Genomic DNA, 27246 nt, shown 5'->3' on the forward strand with positions numbered 1-27246 from the left:
TCCCCTCCTCCTCAAAGCAGCAGCTTTTCTTTAATTTACTCAATTATATTTAAATGGCTTAAGCACGAATGAAATTAAATGGTATAGTGGTAGTCTGCTAACATAGTATACAGAAATTACATTTTTATGATGTTCTAGCTTTTTGTTAATGTATGCTTTGGCTTACTCCACATCCCTGAAGGTTCTCCTTTGTAGGATCTCAGAAACAAATGAATAAATGAGAATTTTTTTTAAAAAAAAAGCACACAGCCCAGTCTCAAACTACAGAGGAAATTCTGTATTGGTTTGGATAGTCACTTCATGCTTCTCAGGCGGTGTAATGTCATAATGATCAGAAGGGACCCACTGTAGATAGTGACAAAACAGTATTGTGGCAAGAATTTATTAATACTGTACACATTTTCATGAATAAATAAGGAAAGGTGTATAATAAAATCAACGTGGATAAAATTTCTACCATCTACTGCTAAACTCATTTTCTATACAAAATAGATTGTTTAGTATTAAATATTTGATAGTTATGATGGTAAATAACATGGACTAATTTTAAAAATTTTCTTGTTTGGAAATAGTTTTCAGTGAACACTGTAATTATAAATATGAAATGAATGAACTATCTGTAATTCAGTCCTGTTCTGCATATTAAAATGTACAACACTGCACCATCAGTATCAAAAATTTCTACAGCCTATTTAATGATCTCTTCTGCTGTGAAACTGTAAAGTAAAATCAGGTGAAGTCAATAGACAATGTTTTACTCTGGTGTACTGTAATTCATGGCAATGTGGGTTTGATCATTTACAAATCAATCCCTCCTAACTCTCTCACCACCCCCCCCCCCCCCCCCCCCTCCATTTCTGACACACACACACACACACACACACACACACACACACACACACACACACACACACACACACACATTCTGCGAGTCTGCTGCAGTACATTACATCCACAAAAATATTTATGAAAAAATTATTAAAGCCAATATGAAGACAATACACTTCCAAGTGGGAAATAAGTATATAGTATGTACACAACAAAGAGCACAAGTCAAGTCGCAAGTGCTACAACCAAATGTGTGCAACAAATTCATCCAACAAATCAGTGGGGGAAGAGAGGTGTGTGTGTGTGTGTGTGAGAGAGAGAGAGAGAGAGAGAGAGAGAGAGAGAGAGAGAGAGAGAGAGATACTTTTTATAAAGAATAAGTGAAGTAAAAATCACAAGCATAAAGTAATAAAAATGACAAAGTAACGAAGGAAGACTAGGTACTGGCAACACAGAACAATTCTCAAAAAGTAAAAAACAGGAAAAGTGACATGCATTGAAATGCCTTGTTTGCTACACATCAAATGAGTGTGGGATTATCTCGAGTATTTTCTGAATAAGGAACAGCTGAAAAATTTTATATGTTACAAAAACAGATAACAACAGGAAATTTAAGTAGCTACTTACATCAATCACAGATAGCATAATTTGTCGACAATTGAGTATCACATAGCAAACCTGTAAGAATTTCAGCAAAGAAACTGGCATAACATTTTACATTGGGTACAACCAGATGAGATTTTACATTTACAGAAAGCAATGGTCACAAACAATCTTACAAAATAATTCTCACAGTTATCTACTCCTTTGTACAATAGGAACACAGTAATTTTTCTCAATACGGGCATGTGTTTCACAGTTATATTTTGTTTGGAATTTCTGCCCTGCTTTCAACATTGTTTGCTAAACGTTTCGATGGTGGTATCAAATGTTCTGGCAACGTTTCAGGCAAATTGTGACCGTCTGCCTTCAACCTCACGAGATACATCGCCAAAGCAAATTCGTCTTTGTCGAGCATATTATCCTTGTCCACATCTGCCAGTAACCATATACTATTCAAGATATGGCTCGGAAGCTTTGACTTCCGTAGCTCGTCCTTCACATCTGTGGAAGAAGTAAAAAGAAAAGCAGGACATTATTGTTTTTTATTTTTTTAAATTGTACACACTTTAAAAAATAATCACTTTCATAATTATCACGTAGAATCAAAACACAGAGACAATGTGGCCAAGAGTCTCCAGAAATCGACAGCTGCTCGTCTCACATACATAATGGCATCTGAGAACTTTCTTTCTAATGTGATGGCATTCAGTCTTTGGGAGAAAGTTCTTGCAAGCATGTATGCACGCACGTACGCACACACACACACACACACACACACACACACACACACCGAAAATGGCCTATCACTCTACTTAAGAAAAACACAGGTCATTTCATTTAGTAAAGGTCAATAACGACCGAGCACAGAGAAAAGAAAATATGTGAAAAAGAATGGTCAACATTCCTGGCTGTGAATATTACTGATGAGTACTCGCTTGAAAATCACATACATCACAGATGTTATCAAATGCCCCAGTTCAGCAATATTGTGTATGATCGTTGAGTCTCATGATGAAAGCATTAGAATGTTGGTCTACTTCGCACACTTTCATTAATGAGTGTGATTTGGGATCATTTTCTTCTGAAACTTCACATTTAGACACAAAGTATCCATTGCAGAGAAACATGCTGAAAAAGATAATATCTGGTGCCCATACTTGAACTTTATGTAGGCTACTTGTCACACTAACTACAGCACTGCACTAAATTATTGTGGAGAAACAGTTCCTATTTGAAAATAGTAGTAGCACTCATAAATATAATACTAGGGACAAAAATGCCTTATACAGATCAAATCTGTCTTACTCTTACATAGAAATATATAAACTATAAAGCCATAAAATTATTTGATCTCTTCCATTGCGGTTAAATATGCTGGTAGTCAATGAAAAATCTCCAAAATCAAAATGAATTAATTTGTTCTTGACCACTACTACTCTTTACAAGACATTACATCTAGATAATGTGTAGTTTTGTTGCAAATTTTAATTTTACTGTGAAAAATTCAGTGAATCAATCATACAGAACAGTAACAATACCAGAGAAGGAAAGTTGCTACTCACCATATAGCGGAGATGCTGAGTTGCGATAGGCACAACAAAAAGATTCACACAATTAAAGTTTTTGGTCAGTAAACCACACTGGCAGTGTGGTTTCAGCTCTCTGAGACAGCAGACATGTGTGCAAGTTGCGTTTATGTGAGTGTGTGTGTGCGTGTGTGTATGTGTGTCTACTGCTGACAAAGGCCTTAATGGCTGAAAGCTTTAATTGTGTAAATATTTTTGTTGTGCCTATCACGACTCAGTATCTCTACTGTATGGAGAGTAGCAACTTTCCTTTTCTACTATTGCTACATTCTATCCTGGATTTTCCATTGTTTGATACAGAACAGTAAGTAATAATGGACTTCTGAGTGTAATTAGTTCTTTGTTATGATCCTGCTTCATTCCATGTTCTGAAAATTAAGCTTCCTCTAGCAAATACTTGAACTTCTATCATCCACTGAGACTGAACTTTATCCCTAATGTAACAAACATTAATGTGTGATTACAGGTAACACTGCATCTTGAAAACAGTTAGCAATATTTTCCTCCTTCACAATTCAAATTGTCGTTCTTCTCCTTTGAACGAGGGCACCTCCGAATTTTTTATGTGAATATTCTTTAGTCTCTTTAAATAAAACAAACATAAGCAACATTCTACACGTTTATTCCTCATGTCTACATATTTGCAGCCTTCTGCTGCTAGAGGGCTCCGATTCATAGCGTGTAACACAGCAGTACGTAATGTAACTATGTCGGTGCATGAGAAACAGTGTGCTGTACTCGAGTTTCAAATTTGAAAAGTTCATCCACAAGTAGAGCAACCTCCTTCAGCACGACGATGCCAGACCACACACATGCACTGCGACACCTGCAACGATCCATTTTCCTGTGTTCAGTGTCTTTGGTCATCCTCTACACAGTCCAGACTCAGCCCCATCCAATTTTCATTTGATTCCAAAATTTAAAGAACACCTTCAAGGACTTCACTTTGATGGTGACGAAGTGGTGCAAGCAGAGCCGAGGTCATGGCTCCATCGAGAAAGTCAAACATTCTGCAGTGACTGTATCGACAAACTGGCTTGTCGTTCCAAAAAACACGTTTGTCACCAGGATGACTATGTTGAGAAATAAATATCCAGAAATGAAGAACAAAGACGCATAATGTCAATAACATTTGTTTTATTTAAAAAGCTTTAAGTTTTCACATAAAATATTTGGAGGCACTAGTTTTCAGCACATCCTCATATTTGAAATTTATAATTTTAGTTTTCAGTGTTTCTGACCTACCTGTTTTTGTCAGCTTTCCGTGCTGTGGCTTCAGATTATCAAACGTGTCATCATACTGGCTCCGAAATTTTTCAACAACCCATTCCTTTTCTCCTAAGCCTTGCCTGATACCTTCTCTCTCACTGAACGGATTTTCTGTGTCGACGACACTCACAAATGCACCTCCTGAAAGTATTTGGCACTGTTAGTCATTGGAAAAACTATCACAATTTCGGCCAGGCATTCTACATATTTCACATTACACATGTTACGAGTAACACATTACATCTAATGTAGAATACAATATTTAGAAATTATGACAGTGTATAAAAGACATAGTTTACATTCATTTGTGAGTAGTATAACAATAAAGACAATTACAGGAAGATAGACTTAAATTATGAGCACTGGCAGAAATGGATACGAGGGAAAGGCCGAAAGAGGGAGAGATGGAGGAATGTGATAGAATGCAATGTATGAAGACAGGGGAAAAGAAAGTGATGCACCCGAGGAATGAAAAGAAAAAAATTATACCCAGGGGAAAATGAGAGCATTTGTTTCACTGTCTGATAGGAGGAAAACTGGGCATATATGAGAATTCTTACGGAAACATTTGAGGGTGACAAAAGGAAGTGCTTCAGTTACTTCTTAACAGCCAAAGAGCATCAAACTGTGTGTAGAGCGCACATCAACTCATTTGGAGGCGGACAACGGCAACAGAGAAGGAGTTTCCAATGTTTCTGCTTCACTTATGGGCACAGCTCAGACACTATAATCCATTCATCATACGAATAAACCCGATGTAAACAAACACAAACGTGATGATTGGTCAGAAGCCGTAGCACACGCACACTGGTGTTTTTACACTCTTGGAAGTAGTTCCTACTTATGTATTAGATATCTTATCACTAAGTTACATTAAATAAAACTTTAAGATATTCAAATGTATTAAGAGCCACCAATGTTTTTCTTAATCACGCTGTAGCCACGTAGCTTTTGTTTCAAAAATTGTGTACAGTCTCAGCCTCTGCAGAGTTGTCCTCTGATTGTCACGCTGTTAATGCAGAGTATGAAAATGGCTGAGGCTGCTTTCTGTTCCTTAGTAAAACATGTGCATGGAACACAGTTAAAAAGTGCCAAGAAATAGGCTATTCTTAAGTTTTTCATAAATTTATGGAGATAACTGGCTTTAAAGTTTTCCCAGTTTTATCTATAATTCAGTTGATATACTATCACACATTGAATGTGTAGCTCGGTCGCTAGGTAATGGAATGTAAAGCAAAGGCAGTTATTCATGCGTTTGTTCAAATTTCATCAGTATATTTTTTTTCTTCTCATTCAATTTGAAATACCTACCTCTCATAATTATGAAACGTATCACCTTTTTTTGTGAATAATGCATGTCTTCTTGTTTCTAATTACATACTGGACATGAAATTCCTTTTTCCATTTCAAATGCAAATTCTTAATTATTGATGTTTTACAAAATACTGTTCATAAAAGTTGTTTAAATTAAGAAACATAATAATTAATTTTTAAGGCAAAAATGAAAAACCAAATCCTCTTTATTTGGACTATGTCCATTATTTTATAACACAGAGGTAGATAAGTAAATGTACAAACATGAAAAACAATCATTTCCACAGCAACGAGCACATCATAGAAATGCCGCATTTTTACGTTTGCTACTGTACCATTACAATATGAACCCAAGAGAACCGATCTGGAGCCAAGCTGCAGGATTTGGCCCGAGAAGTAAACAGACTGTTAAGCTGCCAGACGTACTGGAACTGACGCACGCAGCTTTTTCACACGTCACTGCTGAACTCTGGCAGGGTATAGAATGGCTAGCCATAAAAGAAGAAGAAATAATGCTGCACCTGGTTGGATTTGTGGATTCTGTTGTTGATAGGCTCATTATCCACAAAACAGGTGATACTTCCAGAATTGAAACGTATTTCTCGGATTCGGATAAGGAAAGAGCTAAGATATTACCAGACAACTGACTGTAAGTAATACCTTCAGAGGCTTCAATATTTCACATTTCTGCTGAACTCTGGCAGGGTATAGAATGGCTAGCCATAAAAGAAGAAGAAATAATGCTGCACCAACAACCGTTGGTTGCGAAAGCTAGAAATTTTGTGTGTGTGTTTGTGTGTTATTTTATTGTGCCTGTCTATCGGCGCTTTCCTGCTTGGTAAGTCTTGGAATCTTTGTTTTTAAAATACATACATAAATAATCATATGGCATAGCAGCCCTTTATGAGCCTTGGCGTTCTTCTTCTTCTTCCTTTCCCCATTATTTATCCTGTCAGTTACAGAGACTGCTTTTCCAGGACTTGGTAGATTTTATTTAATTATTTAACTCTGTGGCTGGATACCCTTCCCGACACCACAATCAATGAGGTAACTTGAGGGGGAGAACTCGTGCGCTCCAGCTGCCTGTGAATGTAAACTTTGTTGTCCAAGATCTCATATTTTAACTGTTTGTATACCGTATCTGTTGCGGCATAATTTTGGGATAAGGCCAACATTTGTCAAATGAGTGTGGGAAACTGTCTAGAAACTCGGGCTGGCTGGTGTTTCAGCCAAGTCTGTTATCTGCCTCATTAATTCTCTTCAGATCTGGATGACCCTTGGCTTTCCATTCTTTCTTGTGTAGTGTCAAACTCCTCAAATTCTCGATCCCAATTTTCCTTATATCCTGCTTGACAGCTTCCTCCCTTCTTAAGCACTGGACTTCCAACCCTCTGGGTTCCTTTGGGCACAGTGGTGCACATTTCAATTGAATTTTTTAATTCTGTCATTAGTTCTCAGTACACAGGCTGCCTTTTAATCTTAATACAGCTGACAATGTATGGTTCATTGGTTCTTTATTCAGATTACATAATTCACAGTTGAATCTCCTCCACCAGGCAAAAAGAACACACAAAATTTAAAAACTAGCTCTTTCGCTCAGATTGGAAACGATCAAAAGGAAAACTGGATTAGGGAATTATTATACTGCATTGTCTTTGGCCAAAAATTCATGAACAAGCAGCAAAGCTCGAGCATGTGAATTACTGTGGTGTAAAAGCCATGAACTATTTCACCATAAATGTGTCTCCCTGGAAACCCCCTCTCCCCCCCCCCCCCCCCCCCCAAGACTACTTTGTGCAAATGGCGCTGAATTTAAAGGGGTACTCCCTATCGATCATTTGACACTGTGGCAAGAAATGGAAGAACACAGTGATTACAATCTTCTCACTTGACTATATTTTCCAATCAATATTCTGTCTTGGCAATCCAGAATGCTTCCAACGGAACAAATGAGCCGTAGTTTCGACATCGTACCCACATCCTTGTTTCAATATTAGGTGTATGGATATGATGTCTAAACTAAAAAATCTTCAACAGATTTGCACACATAACCAAGTATCTTACATTCAGCTGTTGTAAAGCAAACTAATCTTACCGTGAATAAACTTTTTGGATCCCAATTTTTCTTCTTCAATTTTCTCTGCTGCCAACATTGACATGAACTTAGATATATCTTTTGCCAGCATGTCATCAACAGACCTCAGGAGGCTGGGTGTTATGCCCTCAAATCTGTCGAAGTTCGCAGAGTTCAGCAAGACCTAGAAGAAAAATTAACCATTTCAATACAATCTAATGTGACACTACTAACTGCTTCATTCATTCATCACATTATAGAGATCCCATCAAGAGAAAGAGAAGTCAAGCCTTACGTTAACAAGCAACTGTACATTGTCTTCTTTCTTCTTCTTTTTCCAGGCCTTATCCTGAACCTCCACAGGATTGCCACATTCATATGGATTAGTCAAAGTTAGTGGTCAGAGGTGACCGAGTGTACTTCTTGCCACCATTCTTTGCTTCCCAGAACAGAATTTGTGTACCCCATCTACCTGTGTCTAGTGTTACACTGTGTCAAACTGTGGGAATGTTTTTGAAGTGGTAACTGAGGTGGGACGTGGGTATCGCCCCAGTATACCCCTAGTTGGATATGGGAAACCACAAAAAACTGACATCTGGGCTGGCCAGCACATTGGCCCTCATCGTTAATCTGCTGGGAGGACTTCATACAGGGCCAGTACGCTTCCCCGAGTCCCAGAAGCGGCGTGCTGATGCGTGTGGCTATTTGGACACAACTTAATCTGTACATTCTACTAACAATAAACTATCTGCATAGTGTGTGATACTATTCCTGCCTATACAGCTACATGTCACCTTGTAAATTAGAAGGAAAGCTGCTGCTTGTGTTATGTCAAATAGCAGTTCTTCTAATGGTAGTTTAATTTTTCTTGATCATATTTGTAGTTTTCAAAGAAAACAGTTACCTACATCTGAACAACAGGGGCTAGTTCAAAATATAATACCTATCATGCGGCTTTATTATCATCATTGCTACTTGGCACATAATTAACAGAAAATTTCAATCCATGAATCTAGATAGTCAGATAATTTGTAAGAGTGGCTAATAGGGTATGTTTTAAATTTTCTTTTGAACTAATTGGGATTCCCAATTTCTTGCTTTATATTAGGTGCAAGCTTGTCGGGCACCTTAAATCATAGAACATGATGAATCCTGTGCTGCTTCAGTGCATCATGAAATTAAATGCTTTATGCTATGAATGTATTTCAAGCCTAGATATAAATTTAACTACAGAGAATCACAAAAAAGAACTTGTCTATCATTTCCATTACATGGGCATTAAAAAAAATACAGTTTAGAATATTACTAAGAATGAACTCTGGATACAGTTTTAATTGCAATAAAGATGCTACATGGAAATACACAGAACCAGAATGGCTTACAATATATATTGATGGTTTGCAGAGTAATGATACAGCTGGAAATTGTTTCGTCAATACTCCCTGGTTGAGCAGTGTATTACAAACTTTTATGCTCAATGATACACGCTACAACCAGCAATAAACAACCTTACATACAGAATCAACTTATTTATAAAAGATATGATATTGGCTGATTCTAGAGCAGCCATTCAAGCAACCTCAACAAACCACTCTACAGGAACAAAACCATAAGTTTGGCAGTGTGGTTTCAGTTGCTTGAGACTGCAAACATGCGTGTGAGTTGTGTTTGCGTCTGTGTGCATGTGCTATCTATTTATGACGAAGGCCTTACTAGCCAAAAGCTTTATTTGTGACAGTCTTTTCGTTGTGCCTATCTGCTACTCAGCATATCCTCTACATGGTGAGTAGCAACTTTCCTTTTCACAATATTGTTACAAACCATTACTGAAATAATACATGTCTTACAGTAGCCTACATCGTGGACACAAATAAGAAAAGTGTTTCAATGGAAACCATCACATGCAAGAATCAACATAAATGAGACTGTTGACTTATTGGTCAGAAAAGGAAGTTGTATACAAGATACAAAAAATCAATTTTATCTGATACACTTCAGAAACTTACGTGGCAACTTTCGAATCCCACATAACAGACACAGCAAGTAAATCAAAAGGAAAATAAGGAGAAATGTACAAGACCACTGGGAGTTATACAGGAATAAACTGAGGAAGAAAGCAGTAGACAGCTTTAAAATGACAATGGGACACAACTGTCTAGCAAAACATCTAGACAACACATAAGTAAATCCCACAAATGAATGGCCTATTTGCAAAACTGGTGTTGTGGATTCAGATCACCTACTGACACGATCATGTTTGGATGCCAAAGCAAGGAAGGAAATGAACATCCTCAAACTTTATTGGGATGTTACAAATTAAACATTATAACTTTTGGCAAACTTTACATCACTATTACACCAGTGAAAAAATGCTCCTCTCAGAATACAAAAATGCTCCTTTTTAAAAGACTCTGATATAAAAGTGTGGTACTAACTGTCTCATTTTACCTTCCTCAAGATCTTTAAAAATGTTCCCGAAAATTTTGGCATGTGAACATATTCGTGCTTTTTTTAACAAGCAACTCACCTCTTACTGCCACAAGCTCCTTTGACTGTAACTCGCTCACACCCACCAGTCCACCACTGTAAGTCGCAGTTGCAGTCCCACTTGTCCATTCTCACTTACTCATTGTCATTATCTCTTTGTGTCTCTCTAACTGTCACTGTCTCCTGCTTCACAGCCACATTCTCTTTCATTCTCTCTTACTGCTAGTCTCTTCTCACTGTCACTGTCTCTCAGTTGCTCTCTCTTACTGCTATTATCTCAGCCACTCATTCTTACTGCTGCTGCCTCCTCTACTGCCACTATCTCTCTCTTCCTCACTGTCACTGTCATAGCCTCCGTCTCTCAGTATCGCTAGCTCCACCCAGTTCCACATTCTCCTTCTCTTTACTCCTCTCCCATTGGCACTATCTCCTTCACTCTTTTTCTAGCACTGTTCTGTCACTGTCAATTCTGATCCGCTTCCTCTGTGTTCCTCTCTTCCTTACACACTGACATTGTCTCCTTCATTCTTTCTATACCACAACCACAGTCTATCATCTTCCAGTATTATTACTTCTCCACGTCTTGCCCTCTGCCACTGTCTCCTCCTCTCTCAGCATAAAAAAGTCTGAATATTTTCGCATAGTAAATTTTTGGGAACATTTTTAAAGGTGCCGAAGAAGGTGGAATGAGACAGCTGGTACCCCACTTTTCAGCCAGTGTCTTCTAAACAGCAGCATATTCACCTTCTTTGTTCTCCGACAGAAGCATTTTTCCACTAGTTCCTTTCCTTTCCCTGTCACAGCAGAGCTTGTCACTCATATGGAAACCAATGTATGGATCAGTAAAATATTTATAGTTTTCTTAAGTGAAATTCAAATAACACAACAGTAATTTTACACCTCAAAAATTTTACATGTACTTCAGTACTACAATGCTGGGTTTATAGAACACTTTAGATGATAATGGGAAAACTTTACAGCATGTAAAGATGTTTTTGGGGTGTTTCTCAATAAGGGATAAAGATTTTTTGAAACAAAAGATGGTACTTCTACCTAAATGCCTAGAGAACATAATATTAAAATCTGCACAACTTGCTGTCGTTATTTATTATTTAGATTTTCCCTCGCACTGGATTTCACATGTGTAGTTTACATGTAGAAGTGGGGTAAATCTGAACCTCTAAATCTCAGAAATAGGCAAAGACATCAAGAAAATTTACACCATTGTTTGAGATTGGAATTTTAGGAATACACCATAAAAATTTCAGCCATTTGCTGCCCATGAATTAATGGTGGCTCCGTAACCCTGTAAGGTACAGGCATAGACCACATCGCATGCAAAAAGAACCAGACACTTCCTTCCATTTGCCAAAGCAGGAGAAAAGGTGTCATATTCATACTTTGAGGTCATAGTGTAGGACAGTGAGACTAGGACAATACAAATGGTCCCTGTCCCAATGTCTATGTGAAACACTTGACCCCATTTTTTGTCACCAACAGAACCAAAGGTATGAGCCCGAAAGAGTCCTGTTTTTATAAGTGGCATTTTGGAACACAAGTGGTGCATGCTGTATCATGTGTACTGATTTATTTCTCTAAGTTATTATGTATGTACATCTTAAAATGTTCCTTGGATGCCAGAAATGTATCTTATAACTTTTCTGAGACTTCTGTTTATATTATTATTATTATTATCATCATCATCATCATCATCATCATCATCATCATCATCATCATCATCATCATTCTCACACATTAATTGTGTGTGAAGTTATTAATATTTTCACATTGATATACAGTCAGTTGTTAAATGCTTTATGGATTAATTTCCAATAAAGCCATATGTAGCAACAGCAGTGTCCATTTCTTTTTATGAATCTGGAGATACTATCAAATGGTTTACACAATGTGTCCACCAACACAGATGCCCTAAAATATGATTGACATCGTCGAATTACACAGTCCTGTACTATCAAAACTGGGGCTTTACAGCAGCCAACTTGGAAGGACGGCTTTACTCAGGATTTATATCAGAATAAGATACATGGTGAACATTACAGAGCTATCAATAATTTACTGAAAATGACTGTTCCATGCCCACAAACTTTTATATTTGAAGAATGTATACTATCCAGCCCCTTCACTAGTGGAAAAAATGAGGGCTGTCCTATGAGTAACCATATACAGTAATCAAAACCCCACTTTTTTTTTACTGGTACCATTACCACTATTTTTGATCGTATGTAAGGTTGCCATTTAGTGCCTATGGTATACTATTACAGAAAAATGTATACTATAATTTCATAGTACAGTCTCTGTTGCTACATAAATTGCAGTACAATTTGCCACAGAAAGAACTTATGTGTTTGAGAATGTGTTGTCACCACAGTTTACACAAAAATCAATTCACTACAAATTGTTGGGCTGATAGATGAGTTGTCATATTCTTAACACGATATCTCAACAAGATCCCTAGTTGTCTTCTTCAGTTTCAATACCATCACTCGGTTTCAGACTGCAACGAAACTGCAGACGGGATGCGCTGCACACTGTTGCGGCAGTCTGAACTGTAACACACTGTAGCATAAAGCAATGTTTCACAGCCAGCTACATAACCAGGGTGGCTACCCAAACTTGGAAAAAAGTGAGGAGGTACATGGTGTCAAGAAGCTCCGTGCAGGGCATGGGAGCAGGGAGGGGGGGGGGGGGGGGGGGGGGGGGGGGTAGGGGCAGCATACCACATTAATGACTTTTCTTTTCTCTCAGCTGAGCTATATACACCAGCAATAAGCAGTAGCTTCATCTCAGTTTTAAACATCTATAATTTATATGGAGTAATATTCACATAACTAACACATTTTGTAATATTAAGTATTTTAAAATTTGTGATTCGCAAAATTCTAGTTCAATGTTAGGTTAAAAAAAGCAGGATTCCCTGAGATTTTATGAAATTCCTAAAATTCTCCGAGATTTCTCCAAACAAAATGCAGTTCCCTGAGATTTCCAGTTTTCCATAAGAACTGCCACCCTTACAACAGTAACCGAGCTCCTGTGATAACACAACTAGCCAGGGCAAGTGTACAGCCAAAGAGCTACAGCTCAACTAGGCAGCACTGTCAACAGGGCAAAGCTGCCGGTCTACTCGCTATCAATTCGCACTGACAATACCGAGACTCAAACTGGTACCACCGAGGTGAAGCCTCTCGTCGGATGCTGTCGCCTTACACTCTGCTCTGCGTTCAAGACGCCCGGGTGTGACTCAGAGTGCCTGCACCCTTGCCAGCTCCATCAGGCCGAGTACTTCAGTCCATCTGTAAGCTCGCAGTGCAATGGGCTTCCGTCTCGTGTTGGCGTGGTCGCAGTCGCCGCCAACCTTTGGTACACCATCTATGCGGACTTATCCACTGCCACTAGTCACAGTTGGTTGCAGCCATCGACTATTGTACAAGGACAGTAGAGCAAAGGCTGTTTTACTGATCAGGATTTTTGACGCCACACTTGCCGCAATAATGGAAGATCCCCTCCCCACAGCTATTTGCATATGCCACTGTGGGGGCACTGGATCACTGGTTTGAGCACAGAGGTCATAGTACAAAGTATTTCATTTTGTATGGAATAAAGTCTGCATTCAGCCCCTTACACTTCAGAGAATATTGCAATGAAGGTAGTAATAAACAGCTTCTGGTTTTCTTTTATTTTAAATGCATACAACAACATGATGCATGGATCAACATTTTGATATCTGTCGTCATGTTTCTAAATGATGTCATTTGTACACACTTTAAGAACTTGATTTTTTTTTTTTTTTACTAACTTTGCAAAATCTGCTGTTAAATAAACACAGCGATTTTCAAAATAAAGTCTTTTTACAGTATTTTCTGATCCCTCAGGATACCTCTCTTCCTTGATTTTTTGCTTTTTTCCCTTCGTGTTCCTTTTTTGCTGGCACACCTTTGTCCAATAGTACCTCAATTTACTAGTTCTTTCATACTGGATGTTTGGGGTACATTTGCAGTCACCAGCTACCATTTTACTAATCTGATCACATCTGAATGTGGGCGTCATCTACCCTGCCTTTAGTGTGTATCTATCTTATCAGCAGTTCAGTAGCTTTTTGCTAGGTTTCAATTTGGGAAGACTTCCTCTCATGATGAATTTTACATTGTGAACAGTCTTAAGGCCCTACACATGCACCAATTTATCAGCCAACTGACCAACTTGGTAGCAGTCCCCATACTGTTCAACCAATGATACACATTGATCACAGTGCCATTCTGTTCCTGTTACTCTCTGCTTGTTGGTTGTATTAAGTTTGTTGTGGTTGTGTTACCTGAAATACTGATCAGTGTAACAAAGACACAAAAACATAACTTTCGGTTGATGTTACAGAACTGACAAAGGCAAAAAAGTGAGAAAAAGCTGTGAGCATAGAAATCGCTTCTTCAAAGGATCAAATTCACCTATATTTTACAATAGAAGGAGTTGGGGTCCAAAAATTTCCCAATATTATTTAAGAATAGGTGAGACACATTTTTCTGAGCTGCTAAAGCTCATCAAGCCACATTCAACAAAAATTATACCAGTACTGTGATGAGAAAAGCAGTAAGCTGTGAGGAGAGGCTCTTAGCTGTGGTTAAGGTTTCTGGCCACTGGCAGGATTTACCATTCAGAACTAGTAATTCAGTGCGGCTCAATATTCACAGTAACTACATAAAATTATTCCTGAAACCTTCAAATGGTTCAAATGGCTCTGAGCACTATGTGACTTAATATATGAGGTCATCAGTCCCCTGGAACTTAGAACTACTTAAAACTAACTAACCTAAGGACATCACACACATCCATGCCCGAGGCAGGATTCTAACCTGCGACCCTAGCGGTCGCGCGGTTCCAGACTGAAGTGCCTAGAACTGCTTGTCACATCAGCCAGACTGAAACCTTCTATTTCAGTTACAAGTGCCTGATGAAGCAGATCATAGTAATCAAAACAAATACAACAAATGCTGTTCAAAAAAACTTTTATGTAATTATTAATGTATGTAGCATTAAAGATGTCCCCTATAGTTTAAGAAACACATTTCAAATTAGAAATATTAAGACTAGAAATTGTTGTGCATCACATTATGTAATACATTTAAAACACACACACAAGAAATGAAGCATTTAGCAATCATCAGAACTCTAAAAATGTTCAGTCCTACACTTTTACTGTTCATAAAGCAGAGGGTAAACCGAAATATAGACAGTCGATACGGGTTTTGTCATAAAATATTGTTACATCCATGAGAAAAGCAAAGTCTGAAATACATTGTTAATAACAAGAAGGGCAAACTATTAATAACAAAAGAGGCAATCTTAAGCTCTTAAGGTGTGGCAAGAAGAACCACAGACCCAGAAGCAGGCTGGCCAATGCCTGGCCGACGTGCTGTTGTTCTTGGTAATGAGATAAAAGCTATAAACACACAAATAGGGCCATGTATATTACTGACAATGGAGTTCTCGACAAGGATTGGAATAATAGGCATACAGCATTTCTGGTTAGAAAGAGAGAGAGAGAGAGAGAGGGAGGGAGGGAGGGAGGAGAGAGAGAGAGAGAGAGAGAGAGAGAGAGAGAGAGAGAGAGAGAGCGTGTAATGAGAGGCAGAAAGGGAGAGTGCCTTCTAGTGGGGACAGCACTATGTCATGAGAAGGCTATGCAAGGCTTAGGACACAGTGTGTGGAGGCATCTCTACCCCTCCACCCAGCATATGAAGAACCACTGAACAATTGTGCACATACAGGGTGTTTCAAAAATGACCGGTATATTTGAAGCGGCAATACAAACTAAACGAGCAGCGATAGAAATACACCGTTTGTTGCAATATGCTTGGGACAACAGTACATTTTCAGGCAGACAAACTTTCGAAATTACAGTAGTTACAATTGTCAACAACAGATGGCACTGCAGTCTGGGAAACACTATAATAGGATATTTTCCACATATCCACCATGCGTAGCAATAACATGGCATAGTCTCTGAATGAAATTACCCGAAACCTTTGACAACGTGTCTGGCGGAATGGCTTCACATGCAGATGAGATGTACTGCTTCAGCTGTTCAATTGTTTCTGGATTCTGGTGGTACACCTGGTCTTTCAAGTGTCCCCACAGAAAGAAGTCACAAGGGTTCATGTCTGGCGAATAGGGAGGCCAATCCACACCGCCTCCTGTATCTTTTGGATAGCCCAAAGCAATCACATGATCATCGAAATATTCATTCTGGAAACTAAAGACGTCGGCCATGTGATGTGGCCGGGCACCATCTTGCATAAACCACGAGATGTTCGCAGTGTCGTCTAAGGCAGTTTGTACTGCCACAAATTCACGAAGAATGTCCAGATAGCGTGATGCAGTAATCGTTGCGGATCTGAAAAATGGGCCAATGATTCCTTTGGAAGAAATGGCGGCCCAGACCAGTACTTTTTGAGGATGCAGGGATGATGGGACTGCAACATGGGGCTTTTCGGTTCCCCATATGCGCCAGTTTTGTTTATTGACGAAGCCGTCCAGGTAAAAATAAGCTTCGTCAGTAAAACAAATGCTGCCCACATGCATATCGCCGTCATCAATCCTGTGCAGTATATCATTAGCGTGCAGCAAAGGTAGCGGCGCTGAGGGGTTGCCGCGTTTGAATTTTGTATGGATAGAGGTGTAAACTCTGGCACATGAGACGATACGTGGACATTGGCGTCATTTGGACCGCAGCTGCAACACGGCAAACGGAAACCCGAGGCCGCTGTTGGATCACCTGCTGCACTATCTGCGCGTTGCCCTCTGTGGTTGCCGTACGCGGTCGCCCTACCTTTCCAGCACGTTCATCTGTCACGTTCCCAGTCCGTTGAAATTTTTCAAACAGATCCTTTATTGTATCGCTTTTCGGTCCTTTGGTTACCTTAAACCTCCGTTGAAAACTTCATCTTGTTGCAACAACACTGTGTTCTAGGCGGTGGAATTCCAACACCAGAAAAATCCTCTGTTCTAAGGAATAAACCATGTTGTCCACAGCACACTTGCACGTTGTGAACAGCACACACTTACAGCAGAAAGACGACGTACATAATGGTGCACCCACAGACTGCGTTGTCTTCTATATCTTTCACATCACTCGCAGCGCCATCTGTTGATGAAAATTGTAACTACTGTAATTTCGAAAGTTAGTCCGCCTGAAAATGTACTGTTGTCCCAAGAATATTGCAACAAACGGTGTATTTCTATCGCTGCTCGTTTAGTTTTTATTGCCGTTTCAAATACACTCCTGGAAATGGAAAAAAGAACACATTGACACCAGTGTGTCAGACCCACCATACTTGCTCCGGACACTGTGAGAGGGCTGTACAAGCAATGATCACACGCACGGCACAGCGGACACACCAGGAACCGCGGTGTTGGCCGTCGAATGGCACTAGCTGTGCAGCATTTGTGCACCGCCGCCATCCTTGTCAGCCAGTTTGCCGTGGCATACGGAGCTCCATCGCAGTCTTTAACACTGGTAGCATGCCGCGACAGCGTCGACGTGAACCGTATGTGCAGTTGACGGACTTTGAGCGAGGGCGTATAGTGGGCATGCGGGAGGCCAGGTGGACGTACCGCCGAATTGCTCCAACACGTGGGGCGTGAGGTCTCCACAGTACATCGATGTTGTCGCCAGTGGTCGGTGGAAGGTGCACGTGCCCGTCGACCTGGGACCGGACCGCAGCGACGCACGCCAAGACCGTAGGATCCTACGCAGTGCCGTAGGGGACCGCACCGCCCCTTCCCAGCAAATTAGGGACACTGTTGCTCCTGGGGTACCGGCGAGGACCATTCGCAACCGTCTCCATGAAGCTGGGCTACGGTCCCGCACACCGTTAGGCCGTCTTCCGCTCACGCCCCAACACCGTGCAGCCCGCCTCCAGTGGTGTCGCGACAGGCGTGAATGGAGGGACGAATGGAGACGTGTCGTCTTCAGCGATGAGAGTCGCTTCTGCCTTGGTGCCAATGATGGTCGTATGCGTGTTTGGCGCCGTGCAGGTGAGCGCCACAATCAGGACTGCATACGACCGAGGCACACAGGGCCAACACCCGGCATCATGGTGTGGGGAGCGATCTCCTACACTGGCCGTACACCTCTGGTGATCGTCGAGGGGACACTGAATAGTGCACGGTACATCCAAACCGTCATCGAACCCATCGTTCTACCATTCCTAGACCAGCAAGGGAACTTGCTGTTCCAACAGGACAATGCACGTCCGCATGTATCCCGTGCCACCCAACGTGCTCTAGAAGGTGTAAGTCAACTACCCTGGCCAGCAAGATCTCCGGATCTGTCCTCCATTGAGCATGTTTGGGACTGGATGAAGCGTCCTCTCACGCGGTCTGCACGTCCCACGAACGCTGGTCCAACTGAGGCACCAGGTGGAAACGGCATGGCAAGCCGTTCCACAGGACTACATCCAGCATCTCTACGATCGTCTCCATGGGAGAATAGCAGCCTGCATTGCTGCGAAAGGTGGATATACACTGTACTAGTGCCGACATTGTGCATCCTCTGTTGCCTGTGTCTATGTGCCTGTGGTTCTGTCAGTGTGATCATGTGATGTATCTGACCCCAGGAATGTGTCAATAAAATTTCCCCTTCCTGGGAGAATGAATTCACGGTGTTCTTATTTCAATTTCCAGGAGTGTATACAGGTCATTTTTGAAACACCCTGTACATAGCCAATAAGGAGCCAAGTAGCCCTCGACATTACGTCACGGCAATAGCTGGTGGGGGCAAAGGGGAAAATGTGAACAAAACTAGGGAGCAGGACGCTGCAAAAAGAGAGCAAGAGATGGGAAGCGCAGCAGGCATGAAGCTGAGGGAGCCAGAGTTTGTTGCAGAGTTAGCAAGAGGTGCTGATGGGCATGTAGGCAGTAGCCGTAGGACTCTGAGTTTATTTGTATGGGTCACATTTGTTAGAAGAGACAAAACAGTGTTTGTCAGTCACTGTCTCTGTACGAGACTTGGCCGCTTAGTGGAAGCAGCATTGTTAGAGCAGTTAGGATTTACATACTTTATTTCTGAATTAATCTCAGGTTGTTAAACATTTTTGGAGAGTTACTTCAGTTACCTCCCAGTCTTTTACCTTTCACGCCAGAGATTGTAACATCTCAGCCACGTCAAAATCTCCTCCTCAATACGGCCAACCAGCTAAGCCTTTTGTTACAAACCTGGTCGCTCAATCCCAGCCAAAAAACAAGTCTGGGACGTGAATTCTATGTCTGTCATCCTCTGTATGTTCTGCTTGTAATGATTGCAGATTCATTAGAAAACAAAGCAAGCATTTCTTTTTTCAGATCTCTGTTACCCCACTCCTCACCTAAACGTGTCCTACAAATATCTGCACTCTTTGAACTTCTCCATAAAATATGTCATTAATGGTCTATTTCATCACATATCCGAACAATGTTTATTCTCCTGTGTTGTGACAGAAAATGAACTTCTATCAGGCAGTTAGCACAAGAGTGCTACATACGGCACAATTTGTTGGCTGAGGTGGTGGGAAATTCAGCTGTCAGGTGGTCATACCCAACAGACTGCTCAACAAGCAAAATTGATCTATTGTTCAGCCAACAAGCCAACACACACACAATATGTCAGTCAGTCAGCTGATAAATTAGAGTGTATGTAGTCCCCTTTAATCTTAAATTTGTGATTTAAGAGTATTCACTTTGTATAACTACGCAGGCAACTGAAGCCTTCAGTTCCAACAAATGGAGCACAAAAATGTCTCTTTAGCTGACACGTGATTATTTTATTATCCCCATTTTCTTTCATTTTAAACATACCATAAGAAGATGACTCAGTACGAAGTCAAAACTGGAAATGATACTGTAGTGACCCACACAGATTCCACACCCGAGATCCCAGTCACCAGTTGTAATGCACACCACAGAAGTCGGCAGTTGCTAGAACCATCAGAGGCCACCACTTGTGAATGCAAGGGTAACCTCTACTACTTTCACTATACCGGCCAACCAACTGCTGCTTATGGAGTCGAGCCTGACCAGCCTTGCCCTCAGTTACATGTTGACATTCAGACTAGGATTATCAGACTAGTAGAGTAGCCACTCCATTGCTTGTGTCTTCTTGTGCAAGTTATTTCTAAACATAGTAATGTGTTGTGTTTGTCATTGTCTGTGTGTTCTTGTGGCTAGAATACAATGGTGACAAGCAGGGTCATATTTCCACATTTTTCATTGAGCGGTTGTTTTTTTGCATCTTCTTGTGACTTAGAGACTATGTTTCAAAGGTTGGTGCAACAACAGAAGGATCTCATCACAGTCATGTGACAGGCTTTGCTGACATTGCTCTCTAAACCTTCACCTCCGGCTCTGCTTCCTTCTCTGTTCCCACCGTTTGATGAAGCGACAGAGAATTGGTATGTGTATGAACACTGCCTACAGAAACATTTACACACCTCCTACACTACAGGTGACGAGGTAGGTCTTAGTTGTAAAAATCATTCTGCCACGGCCAAGTCAAAAAAATCATATGCGGACGTCACAGTTCTCATCCACTCCACCCCAAGTAACGAAGTCCGGAAATGTGACATTCAATTAGGGAACCCCTCCTTCAAAGAAGTTTTGTTAGTAGGCCAGCCTAATGAGGTCTCACACCCTGCTGGTCAGCAGCCGGAAGCCTGGTGTAGCAATGCAGTGGTACAGGGTTGCTCAGCTGCATCCATTGCATCCAGGGTGGATGACATTGCAGCAGTGCAAGCTGGCCGATCTGGCGACTTCCACACTATGCGTAAACAACATTCCAGCCGTCACTTCCTGTTGCCTTCATGTGCATCTTGTTACTCCCAACATGACAGATCAGAGGTGCCTACTGTTGGGCTGTTGGTCATAAATGTTAAATAAATGTCACATCGTGGTAGTCTGTCACTCAACTGCACAGAATGTAGCATCAGAGAACATCGATATGAATATCGAGGAAGTTTTGTCATCAGAGGCAGTTGCCAATCAGGATTCTGACAAACTTTTTATCAAGACTTTGGTTATTTCATGACAGCCGCACCCGCAGGTAGACACCGACGCAGCAGTTTCCCTGTTTAATGCCTAAACATATTCAAATCTCAGCTCTCTGTTGCTGTCGCCATTAAACATGTACCTCAGGTGATATGGTAAGTAGCAAATCCCCTTGCTTGGCCAACCTACAGATCAATGACTCTGCCTATTACCTTTATTGTTACCACAATGATAGTTCAGTAAACCTTTTTGGTTTTTATGCCTTTCAGGCCTTTGGCTTTTTGGTCACAGACTAGAGCAATTGATATCTGCCAAAGCTCACAATCAATCATTGGAATCTCTATGCTCAGAATTTCAGAATATCTTTGCCGAAGGCCCATGGTGCACACCAGACACTCAAGTCCACATAACCTTGAAGCAGTTGGTTCATCCTAGATTCTTTCATGTTAGGCAGAACACTCCTATAGCCCTACACTCCAAAGTGAAGGTGGTGCTGGACCAACTTGTCTCTCTCACGGTTGTTGTTCCCATTTCCTCAGTGAATGGATCACACCCCTTGTCATTGTGAAGAAACTTTTTGGTAAACTGCAACTCTGCAGCAACTTTAAGATCACTGTGAATTCATAGTCCATGGTCAACACATACCCATTGCAACACCCGGACAAACCATTCACATGCTTAGCATGTGGTCACTTCTTCTCCAAACCTGGTCTTGCTGAAGCAATATCCAGTTATCCCTGGCTGAGAAGTCGAAGTGTATCACGATTCTTAATACCCCTTTCGGACTGTATCAATACCAACAGCTGATGTTTGAGGTGGCAAGTCCAGTCTCCTTCCTTCCTTCCTTCCTTCCTTCCCCCCCCCCCCCCCCCCCTCACCCCCACCCCACCACCACCAAATAATTCAACGATTTCTGGAACAGATCACGTCCACTATTCCGCACTGTTTTAGCTACCTGGATGACACTGTCATTACTGGACGTACTACGAGCGACAACCTGCACAATCGCTGTGTCCTTTTCCAAAAACTCAGGGCCAGTGTTGCTACCTGAAGAAATCCAAATTCTTCTAACCGTCTATTAAGTATTTGGGCCACACTATTTCACAGCAGGACATGCAACCCATGACGAGTCTTTTCAGGGCCATTATGCGCCTGCCGTGTCACTCATCGTTGCAAGAACTGCAGGTTTTTGTGGGCAAAATTGCCTATCCCCATTGTTCCATTCCCAGGGCATCCAGCATTATACATCCTCTCTACATCCTTCTCCAATAGGGTCCTTCCTTTGTCTGGTCTCCAATGTGAGACCAGGCCTTCACCACACTGAAGGAGTACCTCAGGTCGGCACTGTATCTAACATCTGATCCTGGCAAACCACTGCTTTTGGCTACAGACACATCACACTACAACATGAGAGCAGTCCTTGCCCATTGGAATGCAGACATCTTGGAGCAGCCAATAGCGTTCACATCCAAAATTCTCAGTCTAGCGCAGGTCCACTAACCTCGAGTCGGGAAGGAGGCTCTGGCCATTGTGTAAGTGGTCACCAAATTTCACATTTTCTTGTGTGGAACCAAATTACAACTAATTATGGACCTCAAGCCATTAATTTTGTCCCCGATAAGGTGGCCCACAGGCTTCAGCTGTGGCCCTTGCTCCTCTCCAAATACAACTATGACATCCAATTCTGCCCCACTGGGAGCCACGCCACTGTAGATGTCTTATCCCAGAATCTGATTGGGAGGAGCTCACATGTTTTCATTTTGATGCCACCACCCGGCAAACGGTACAGGTTTTCCCATCATCAGTACCCAAGTCACAAAGGCACAGCCACCGACACCATTCTCAAGTAGGTAGTCCATCTCATCCAGTAGGGTTGGTCTTCTCATCCCCAGGGCCGCACTTTCAATCCACTTCGTAACTACTATGTCTGCACCATCATCTCTCAGTCTTAAGTCAGGGTCCACTCATGGACAGCAAATCTCCCATGGTGGTTATTCTCAAGAATCTGTGGCAAGAGGTCTTACAGCCATAACATGAGGGTCACTGGGCTGTTGACCATACCAAAGCCTTGGCTCGCAGCCACATGTACTGGGTTGGCATTGATCAGGATCTGGAGAATTTGGTTGATGCATGTCCCCAGTGCAATGCTAAACAGGTGGCACCCAAAGCTTCATTCTCCCCATGGCCTCCAGCAATCCAGTCCTAAGAGTGCATTTATGCGGACTTTATGGGACCGGTTCTGAATGTGATTTGGCTGATTGCCATCAATGCATTTCCGCATTTTCCATACGTTGTGCGGTGATCCTCAGCCACTACCAAAGTCGGTATTCAGGCTCTTTTGTGGGAGATCTCCCAGTTGCTTTTGTTTCTGTAACAGACCACAGTTCCTATTCTTATGGTTTCTGTGTACGGCCATGCATTTGTCATGTTCACTCCCCTCACTTTCATCCCTAATCTAAAGTGGAAAATCAAGCACACAGTTTGCACCTGTAAGATCTAGATGAAAAAAAAATCTGCAAGGAGGATTACAGTTTTTTTATGGCATACCAGACAACTCCTACTGGTTCCCATCGCCTTGTTGGGATCCCTCATCAGTGTCAGAAGAGGACATGGCTCCATCTCCTTCACCCAGGGTCTCACCCGCTGTTGTGTTCTGCCATACTGGGTTTCTCATTGGGGACGGCAGTCTGGGCACCTGGTTTTGGTAGTGCCCCAGCTAGTTATCGGTAGTCATCACGGGTCAGAATGACCACCGGGTCTACACCACCTGGATTGAAAACCGGGAGTAAGTGCCATCGAAATCAGCTCCACATCTGTGTTGGCACCTGCCCTCTTTGTCAGTGTCCCAGTTGCTGGGTACCACCTATCCATCAGTGTTACAGCTTCCTCTTCTGCCTGTGTCAGTGCCTCCACCTATGAGCCTATGACTTCACATCTTTTGGCAGCAGCTTTGGTGGCCCTCCAGCTAGTGGACAAGCCCCTTGCCTGTTTGATGTCTCCTGTGTGGCCTCCGGCAGCAACGGAGTCACCTCCAGCTTCCACATCGCCACCCGACATCACAAAGGATCCCAGCTCAGAAAGTCCGTTGCCTACAATGTCATCTCATGCTCCAACTAGAGAGCATCAGTGCTCTCCTCATGCCAGTCACTTTTGTCCATTTTCTAAGGTCTCCAATGACCGAGAGTTCCTCTCCCCTCTCATCTCTGAGGCTTCCAGAGACACAGATGCCGTCTCCACATCGTGGCCACCCACAACTTGCCTGCGGAGTCAGTGACACCACTCCCAAGTGGGGAAGAATGTAGTGACCCACATATATTTCCCACCCGAGATCTGGGCACACAGTTTTAAGGTGTGCCATAGACGTCAGCAGATGCTAGGACCAGTTAAGAAACCACTACTCACAGATTTGCACTCAGCTTCTCCTCTGTACAATCTGCCAGTCACCCGACTGCTTACTACAAAGTCGGGCCCTGCCAGCCTCGCTCTCAGTTCCGTGTTGACATTCTTGCTAGGATTTTTGTACTAGTAATGTAGCCACTCTGTGGCTCTCTTGCACAATCTATTTCTAGACGTAAGAACGTATTGTGTCCATAACTGTCTGTGTGTTCTTGTGGTTAGGATAGACATCACTTGTGTGACCTGATGTTTAAATATACAAGTTGATCACTGTGTTTTCCGAAGGCAGTATGTGAAGCCCCTAGAACTAGGAATGTTGTAGAAACATCATGCAAATAAAACAACAATTTGATCACAAATCCAAAAACTTTTAAACCCCCAATTTTACAGAGCAAGCATAAGAGAACACATCAGTTTGTTACTTTTGTTATAATTATTTTTCCTTCTGCAGTGCAAGAGAAAAAAACAGCCATCCCCCTACAGCGGCAATGATATGATAACTTGCAAATTAATTTACTCTTTAATTTTATAACCTGGAATTTGCATACTATATTATCTTGTACAGAAGGGGTGTACCAATGTATTCTAACAGCCCACTTAGTCTATATTTGGAAATGACAGTTGAGTTTACCAAAAACCATAAAATACACTGTAAGGTAACTCCCTATTACACATTCTTGTATGACCTTTATTTTTTTATTTCTACTACTACTACTACTACTGCCCCTGAATGGGGCATCTTTGAGCCATGGGTGCATACCTCAGTTTATTCTAGGAGGCATAATGGTCTAGAAGAGAAATAGAGAGAGAGAGAGAGAGAGAGAGAGAGAGAGAGAGAGAGAGAGAGAGAGAGAGAGAGAGAGAAGTCTGTTATTGACTTTCTCAGAGTGTTACGGATCTGGCATGCAGGACATTTATGGAACTAAAAAGGCTAACGGATGGCCACATTTCATGAAGAGCAGCTGTTTTAGCAATTTCAGTATTGAGAGTTGGATCCCTGTAAATCTTGCAGAGTACTATCACAAATAAATGCAATTATTGTATAAGGCTGATTTTTACAAACAGTAAACCAAATTTTTTGTCATTTTTGTTATATGGGCATTAGGTCATGCCTAAAAATTTGGTCCTAATGCTGCCTATGCCATCAGAGGCAGTATTTTCAAACTAAAACCAAAACAGCAAGCAAAACTGTTTAAACGTAATAGTGAAACAGCTGAATCTTAACATCATCTGAACGCTGGCTGAGATGATGGAGTCATGACAACATGTGTTGCGGAGCTTGTACTGTGGCTGTTTGTCCTATTTAGCAATAAGCCCCACAACTTGTTTCATTTCAATCCTCCTCTTTTTCTGTTAAAGTTAGTTTTGTGCTTTTCAATTTCCAATGACTGGATTTCAAAACATTACGCTTTCAGAGAAATAATCTTGATGATTCTCTGGTCCCTGAATGTAATCAGCTTCAGCTACTTTATCCATTTTGTCCAAATGACAATTGCTCTTATGTTCCTTAAACAAGGAGTTGATTCTTCTTACAATAGTTCACAAGTACACTTGACCAAATGTGTAAGGGGATTTTGTACACTCCTGTTATAGGAGGTTATGGATGTAGATCCTTTGCAGTTTTCAAATGTTCGTACACCTTACTAACTGATTTAAATACTGTGTCTTCTTAGCACTCTGCTGATACAAACTATGAGTGTTTTTATGAATGGATGGAAAACTTTGTCCTTGGCTGCTGCCTTGTGGTTAAGAACTTTAGAACTTAGCGCCATTTTTATCTCTTTGTCAAAAGCAGCCATTTCACCTGAAAGTAAGTCTTAAACAATCAAGCTCTTCCTCCAAGAACTGTGCTTCAAACTTTCTTTTCACCTGGCCCACCAATATTTTAATAATTCTTCTTTTCTGGACGGAACAGCAATAAGATTTTTTTTCTTTTAATGTTTCAAATGCTCATATAACACAAATCATTAAGAACATAAATAGTGGCTGTGAAAACCTGTACCATTTGAGTAAACCTAATGTTATTTCCATAAAATGATAACATTTCCAAATATTATTAGAGATAATGAGAGGTGTTTTTCTGAAATACTGTTACAAGATTACGAAATTAAATGCTGACTGCTTTCTCATTCCTAGAGGTAACAGTAAATTATAAATGGCGTCTTGCAACTGTGGAAGCTGTTACTATTGCAATATTCTCTCTTCCAGAATGATTACTTTGCCAATTAGGGCATTACCTATATATAACTGTAATCAGCATCTGAATTGATACGTGTGGCAATGGAAACAAAAGAATGACAAAGAATGAGGTCTGTCACCATAACATAGATTATTCAAGAGCAAAAGTACCAACTGGCCCATCCAATTTTAATAAGAACTACCAAACAATTCAGTGTTTACTACCAGGCACTGGCACATAGTCAGAATCCACAACAAATATCACAATTATTCTACGGATCAAATATCTATCTTAGTCTTACCTTCATTTTTTCTATGTCTGGGAAATCTCCAGCTGATATCATGTACTTGCTTTGTAGTGTGGCATAAATCTGTGGGAGATTGTCTATGAGCTCTTGCTTCTTCTTGTCCTTGCCAAAGAAGGCAGGCATTTGTTGCTGTAATTCTCCAATGATACAAGCATGTGCCTGAAAAGAATTT

General features: G+C 41.2%; 1 protein-coding gene across 1 annotated transcript in view; it reads right to left on the reverse strand.

Annotated features, from left to right (window-relative positions):
- Positions 1 to 366: 366 nt before the first annotated feature.
- Positions 367 to 27246, reverse strand: part of LOC126291680 (EH domain-containing protein 1-like) — a 44531-nt gene continuing 17651 nt past the window's right edge. The window contains exons 4-7 of the mRNA XM_049985275.1: positions 27069 to 27233; positions 7696 to 7858; positions 4263 to 4427; positions 367 to 1932 (exon numbers count right to left, since the gene is read on the reverse strand). Coding sequence (XP_049841232.1) covers positions 1688 to 1932; positions 4263 to 4427; positions 7696 to 7858; positions 27069 to 27233 — 738 coding nt within the window. The 3' untranslated portion in view covers positions 367 to 1687. The remainder of the gene's footprint in view (positions 1933 to 4262; positions 4428 to 7695; positions 7859 to 27068; positions 27234 to 27246) is intronic.

The sequence above is a fragment of the Schistocerca gregaria genome, chromosome 9 (genome assembly GCF_023897955.1).
Source record: "Schistocerca gregaria isolate iqSchGreg1 chromosome 9, iqSchGreg1.2, whole genome shotgun sequence".
NCBI classification, from domain to species: domain Eukaryota; kingdom Metazoa; phylum Arthropoda; class Insecta; order Orthoptera; family Acrididae; genus Schistocerca; species Schistocerca gregaria.